The 7,005-nt window shown below is 42.8% G+C and overlaps 1 protein-coding gene across 1 annotated transcript; it reads left to right on the top strand.

Moving 5' to 3' along the window:
- Positions 1-3,115: 3,115 nt before the first annotated feature.
- LOC141489519 (gap junction delta-2 protein-like) lies at positions 3,116-4,165 on the top strand. Its single transcript, XM_074190101.1, has one exon. It carries the CDS (start codon positions 3,116-3,118, stop codon positions 4,163-4,165), a length of 1,050 nt encoding a protein of 349 aa, XP_074046202.1.
- The last annotated feature ends 2,840 nt before the right edge of the window (positions 4,166-7,005 follow it).

The following is a 7,005-nucleotide window of genomic DNA, read 5'->3' as shown; positions in this document are numbered from 1 at the left end:
ATGGAAATGGAGATGAAAATGAGAAAGGAGATTAGCTTTCTTTTTTTTTTTTCCTTAACTGATGACTAATTTAGTATTTACTAGTAAATCAAACTGGATTGTATGCTTTTTGAGAGCTGGACCCATAGAGGGAATCCAAGATCCCTGTGCTCAAGGGGTGTACAATCAGTTCAATATGGATGAAGGGACCCTGACTTTGCAATCAGAGAATCTTAGAATCCTGGCCTTGTGATGTCTTACCTGTGTTAAATCTGGGCAAATCTTTTCCCTTTTCTGAGACTCCATTTCCCTATTTCATTCTATTTTATTTTTTAGTTTTTTTCAAGGTAATGAGGTTAAATGACTTGCCCAAGGTCACACAGCTGGGTAATTATTAAGTGTCTGAGGTTGGATTTGAACTCAGGTCCTCCTGACTCCAGGGCTGTTGCTTTATCTCTGTTAATCTGCCTCACTTTCCTCAATTATAAAATGGGAGACCCCTACTTTTCAAGGTTGTTGCAAGAATTAAATGAACCAAATCTTATGAAACTCTTAATACATGGGTTATTCAGTCAATTAAATCATGTCTGACACTCTGTGACCCCATATGGGATTTTCTTAGTAAAGATACCAGAGCAATTTACTATTCTCTTCTCCAGCTCATTGGATTGTTCCCTTCCTCTTGTGCCCCCTTTTTTGAGGCTCTAATAAGGTAATCAATGTGTAGTCCTTTCCTACAGGCTTCCACAGAGCTAGGGGAAGATAGCCTATCTTTGCAGACTTTAAAACACATGTTGTATATCAGTTATTAACATTATTATGGGTTCCAGAGTCGAAGGGGTGACACCTATGCCTACTGGGGCTACCAACCTGAGCGTTTGATTGGCCATATTTGTGACCTGGACAGAGACAGGGGCTGGAGAATGAATAGAGGACCATCCTCAGAGGCTGGAGAATCTGAGATCAAGGACTGTCTTTGATACATCCTGGTAATATTATTGATTGACCAATACTAATAGGGAAGAAAGAGAGAGGAGGGGGCAGAAGGAAAGAGAGAGAGAGAGAGAGAGAGAGAGAGAGAGAGAGAGAGAGAGAGAGAGAGAGAGAGTCAGAGAGAGACAGCCATAGGGAAAGTGGGACACAGAGAGACAGAGAATTTTATTATCAAAGGAAATACTATTTGTAAAGCACTTTGAAAATCTTAAAGTTTTCTCTTCTCCCTTTTCTCTAGCTCTCTTCCCCCTCTTTGCTCTCTCTCCTCTTTCTAGTTCTCCTCTTTTGCCTGTCCTCTTCCTCTTGTTCCTCCTCTTTCTCCATCTGTCTTTTTTTTCTCTGTTTCTGACTCTGTTTCTGTTTCTCTGTTTCTGTGAGTGTTTCTTTATCTCACTTTCCCTGAGTCTGTCTTTGTCTTTCTCTGTCTCTCTCTCTCTTCTCCTCCTCCTCTCCTCTCTCTTTCTTCCCTATTATTATATGTCAATCAATAGACTATTATCATCATCATTAATAACCATAATAATCACTCAGAACCTCAAGAGCTGAGCTTCATTGGTAGAAGTTTCCTAATCTGAGAGTTCCTTACACTAATGAAATCACAACTTCATTCTTGCCTTCCCTCTCTCCCATCAAAAAAGGGAGTTTGGCAGGGAAATCCACCTATCAGCATCCTCCTCCTCAGGTTGCTAAAATCTTCCCTTGCCCCTCAGTCTGATGAGAAAACTTGCTAAGGAATGAAATATGAGTTTCCCATCCTCGAGGGAAGACCAGGCTGGTTGGTGGAGGAGCTGGATCCAACGCCCAGGGCGATCTGAGACAACAGAAAACTGTTTTAATAATAGCACTGCGTCAGAAACCTAATTCTGGAGCAAGAGTGAAAGTCACTCCAGTTAATTTGGTTCCCTTCAGCTCCTTCTGTGAGTTTTTTCTTCTTTCCTTGGTGAAGTTGGTTCTCCTTGTCCTTGGGCAGCCTGTTGAGGGATACAGCTGAACAGTGGGCTCAGATGGAGCAGACAAGGGATGCTAAGAGTTTGAAATCCCTTGGCAAGGGTCTTTGTGTTTTTCATCTGTTGTCTATTATTGGAGGATAAGCCCAAAGCTCTCTAGATGGGGCTGGGGCCCAGTTGACTGCAGAGATGGATTATTTTTACCACAACCACTTGTGAAGTATTTAAGTACTAAGGTACTTAAGATATCACAATGTCAATCAATAATCATTTAATACTAAGGGCTGGGGAAAAGAATACTCAACCTTGGAGGAAGGAGCTTGCAATGACAATATCATAGAAATTTGAAATATGGAAGTTTTCGCTTCTCCCGTGTGTGTTCATTTTCTGGAGATGACACCAGGAACCAATCACAAGATCTGAGTGAAAGTCCTGACCTTTCTTCTTTTTCTCATTTATTTATTTATTTGTTTGCTTGTTTATCTGTTTCTCTATTTATTTGTTTGTTTATTACAAGGCAATGGGGTTAAGTGACTTGCCCAAGGTCATACAGCTAGGTAATTATTAAGTGTCTGAGGTCAAATTTGAACTGAGGTCCTCCTGACTCCACTGTGCCACCTAGCTGCCCCCCTCCTTTTTCTTTGGGAGACCTTGGACAAGTCATTGAGCCATCCGGGTTCTGGTTTCCTTTTCTAAAAGGGGAAGGGAATAAAAATTGATAAAGTGCCCACTGTATACCAATTGCTTTCTGAATGTCTTCTTTGATTCTCATAATGCCTCTGGGAGATAGGTGTTATCATTATCCTTATTTTATGTTGAGAAAGGAGATTTGCCCAGGGTCACACAGCAAGTGAGTATCTGAAGTCAAATTTGAATTCATTGTCTAGCTACTTCAATGAAATGAAAGGTTTTAACTAGATGACCTCCAAGGTTCCTTGGGGCTCAAACTTCTAAGTTTTATCACTAAATTCTATTAGTTTTCATATTTCCCTCCTTTTGGTAGAGGTAGGGGGCGATTAGTGTGGAATGTTACACATGCTGTCCATCACAGTAGCTGGTACTTTCCTGGTTTTCTCTGATGGAAGGAAAGATTCTTTTGGGGGAAGATATTGGGACCTGGGCATGGAGTTTTGTTTTGTTTTTTAAAAAGACATCACTAAAATGTAAAGATTCTATGTTTCGTTCTGCACTTACAGATGGGTGACTGGTCTTTCCTGGGCAGGCTTCTTACTGAAGTCCAGAACCACTCCACTGTCATTGGCAAGATCTGGCTCACCGCCCTCCTCATCTTCCGCATCCTCCTGGTCACACTGGTGGGAGATGCCGTCTATGGGGATGAGCAGGCCAAGTTCACCTGTAACACCCTCCAGCCTGGCTGCACCAACGTCTGTTACAACAGCTTTGCTCCCATATCTCATCTCCGATTCTGGATTTTCCAGATCGTTCTGGTGGCCACTCCCTCCATCTTCTATATTGTCTGTGTGATACACCAGGTGGCCCTGGAGGAGCGGATGGATGTAGAGAGGGACCGTCTGCTGGAACTATGGCAAAACCAGGCAACCTCTCAGAGGGTCTTTCCTAGATCAGGGTCTGGGGTCCTGGTGGCCTCCAGCTCCTTCGAGGACCAGAGCCTGAATGAGGATGAGATTCTCCCAAAGCATCTCCGGTCTCCATCTTTGGACCCCAACCAGTTGGCCAGCCAGGTGTTGATCATTTACATTGCCCACGTGGTGCTGAGGTCCTTCCTGGAGCTGGGATTCCTGGTGGGGCAATATTACCTGTTTGGGTTTGAAGTGCCCTATTTATTTCACTGTGAAACCTACCCTTGTCCCACCAAGACAGACTGCTTTGTCTCCAGGGCGACAGAGAAAATGATCTTTCTGAATTTTATGTTTGGGGTGGGGCTTGGCTGTTTTCTTCTGAATTTGGCAGAGCTTCATTACCTGGGGTGGCTCTTCACCTTCCGGATGCTCTTCAAGGCTTGTGTCAATTGCTGCCAATATCTGGGGAAGACTTCCTCATCCCACAGGCCCTGGCTCCTGCCTCTTTTGGACCCTAGTCCAGAGAGAATGGTCCTTGAGGCCTCTTTGTTGTCCGCATGGGGGTCAGGGCATGCCCAGCCGAAGCATACTATGATCCCTGTGACTATGGATTCAGGGCAGCCAGCTTTGGAGGGACAAAGGGACCACAAATCTAAACAGGAAATGGACCCCAAAATGCCCCCCAGCAAAAAATCCTGGTTATAGTCATCCCTGCCCCAGTACTGGAACCTATGATATAGGGTAGGGGGAAATGGCTACAAACAGTGACCGGTCACAGCCTGGTCACATCGTCATTTCCCTCCTACTCCTCTAGGTATCTAGGCCCCTACATGCATTCTGAAGAATAACTTTTACAGACTAAAGTAAATGACTCTCTTGTGACTCAGTTTATTTTCCCACCCAGATATAAAGAATTCAAGTTAGCTTTGATTCTTCTTTCTCCCCCTTCACATTATCATTGTATATATCTCATTTTATCTCTTCCTTTCTGGTCCCAAATACATATTTGTGAAATCCAATTCTTATTCCTCCTATCTCATGTCCTTGTCTGACTTAGCCTTGGGCTATTGTTGTTTGTCCTTTGTCCTCAAAGACCATGACATGAGGGAGGTGAGGCCATGACAAGCGCATGGATTAGGACTGTGCTAAGTCACCAGTCTCACTTTCTCTTCCAGAGTCATCTGGATCCAGTGGCCAGATAGGAATCAGGACAACTCGAGATGACCTTGGATGAGAGGCAGAGTTAAGTGACTCATCCAAGATCACATAGCTAGTAAATGTCTGAGGTCACATTTGAACTCAGATCCTTCTGATTTCAGGATTGGTCTTCGAAATACTGCCCCATCCAGTCCCCTAATACAGTAGGGTAATTCCATAGCCATGTAGTCCTGTTATAAACAGCCTCAACAATCCATTTTATAGACTGTGGATTAGATTAATCTTCTGAAAAGAGAATTTTGCACATTTAATTCAACTCATTTAAACAAATCAAACTTTCAATATCTACTCTGAACCAAAAGTCTTCTGCTGGCTGCTAGGGAAGGCCTAGTCTCATGGGATTTCCAATCTAGTTGGGGGAGAAGATGTATGTAAATAACTAGAATCTACAGGCTTATGCCTTCAAATTTAAATGTCAAATTCCACAAATTTTAAGAGATTTCTTTTTTTCAAGGCATAGTGACACAAAGTTCAAAGTTCAAAGAATGAATCAGATTTTTTGCTTTCAAACTTCTACGAGTACATGTGATGACACTCAATATATGTCAACCAGCATTTATTTATGGAATACCAAGCAATATGCAAATGCTACTAAGGGTCTACTAAGAAAGAAATGAGGCCCTGAGTTCAAATTTGGTCTCAGATATTTGACACTTACTAACTGTGTAACCCTGGGCAAGTCACTTAAACCTATTGCCTTGCAAAAAAAAGAAAGAAAGAAATGAAATGAAACAGTCCTTGCCCTCAAGAAACTTGCATTCTAGCCAGGGGAGACAACATAGTCATATCTAGGTATAGCAAAGATCTCCAGTCATCCTGATTCATATCTGACCACTGGACCCAGGTGGTTCCAGAGGAAAAAGTGAGGCTGACTTAGCACACCCTCCTTCAAATCTAGTTCACTTACTTGTCATGGCCTCACCTCCCTGATGTCATGGTCTTCTTTGAGAATGAAGAACAAACATCAATAGAGAGGATATATTAAAAATAAATGCTAGGTGTTTGTGAGGAGGAAGGGAGGACCCAAATGGTTGAGGAAAACAGGAAAGGTTTCATGTAGAAGGGAGTATTTCAGTTGATCCTTGAAAGAAAGTACAGAATCTAAGAGAAAGGAGGGAATTCCAGACAACAGCCAGGAAAAAAGGCACAGTAGATGGGAAATGAAGTTTGACATACAAGGATCAGTGAGAAAGTCCATTTGGCAGGAGCACAGTGTACATGAATACCGATAAAGTAATAAGCCTGGAAAGGTTTGGTGGGGCTCTGTTGTTTTTATTTATTTATTTATTTAATTAATTAATTAAAAAAATTTTTTTAGTTTTTTTGCAAGGCAATGAGGTTAAGTGGCTTGCCCAAGATCACACAGCTAGGTAATTATTAAGTGTCTGAGGCTGAATTTGTCAGGTCCTCCTGACTCCAGGGCCGGTGCTCTATACACTATGCCACCTAGCTACCCCTCAGTTGCTATTTAAATTCCTAGCAGAGAAGTTGATATTTTATCTTAGAAGTCCTTGGGAGCCATTAGAGTTTATTGAGTTGGGGAATTACATGGTCACACCTGGGTGACTGGATAGGCTACAGACTGCAGAGACAGGGAGGCTGAGAAGGTGGCTATTGCAATAGTCCAGGTGAGAGGTGATGGGGACCTGAACAAGGCAGGTAGGTTGGGGAGTGATGAGAAGGGGAAGGACCAGAGAGAAAGAGCTAAGCTTGGAGCAATGATATTAGATGGTGATTGGCTAGGTGAGCCTGATGGAGAGGAGTTGAGGCTGGTGCTAGCAAACCTGGGTGCAAATTCAGATAGCTAAGCAGAAATAGGTAGAAAGTGATGTGCTAAAGTCCAAGTGGAAGGTTGTTAGCAACAGGGGCACATTTGGAAAGCTTCAGGGAGGGATTGACATTTCAGTTGTATTTTAAGACTGATAAGAATGAGGGATGGCTAGGTGGCATAGTGGATAGAACACCAGCCCTGGAGTCAGGAGTACCTGGGTTCAAATCCGGTCTCAGACACTTAATAATTACCTAGCTGCGTGGCCTTGGACAAGTCACTTAACCCCATTGCCTTGCAAAAAGAAAAGATTGATAAGAATGGGAAGACAAACATGATTTCATCTCAGCTGGATCTTTCTAGTGGATAAAACAGGTCAGGGATGAAAACCAGGCCTAGGAGGTAATGGGAGCAGAAAACAATCTCCAAAAATCTGACAAACAGCAAAGTGTGTTTAGGAGTCAAACTTTTTTGGAAGGAAATTGAGGTTAGGTGACTTGCTTAGCTAATAAGTGACTGAGTCTGGATTTGGATGCAGGTCCTCCTGACTCCAGTGCTC

Source organism: Macrotis lagotis, chromosome 5 (assembly GCF_037893015.1).
Source record: "Macrotis lagotis isolate mMagLag1 chromosome 5, bilby.v1.9.chrom.fasta, whole genome shotgun sequence".
Lineage (NCBI taxonomy): Eukaryota > Metazoa > Chordata > Mammalia > Peramelemorphia > Peramelidae > Macrotis > Macrotis lagotis.
Note: the sequence above shows the minus strand (reverse complement) of the source record. Positions and strands in the feature narration are given on the sequence as shown.

Excerpts from the sequence above, each read along its gene's own strand:
- LOC141489519 (XM_074190101.1), top strand. The coding sequence starts at position 3,116 with ATGGGTGACTGGTCTTTCCTGGGCAGGCTTCTTACTGAAGTCCAGAAC.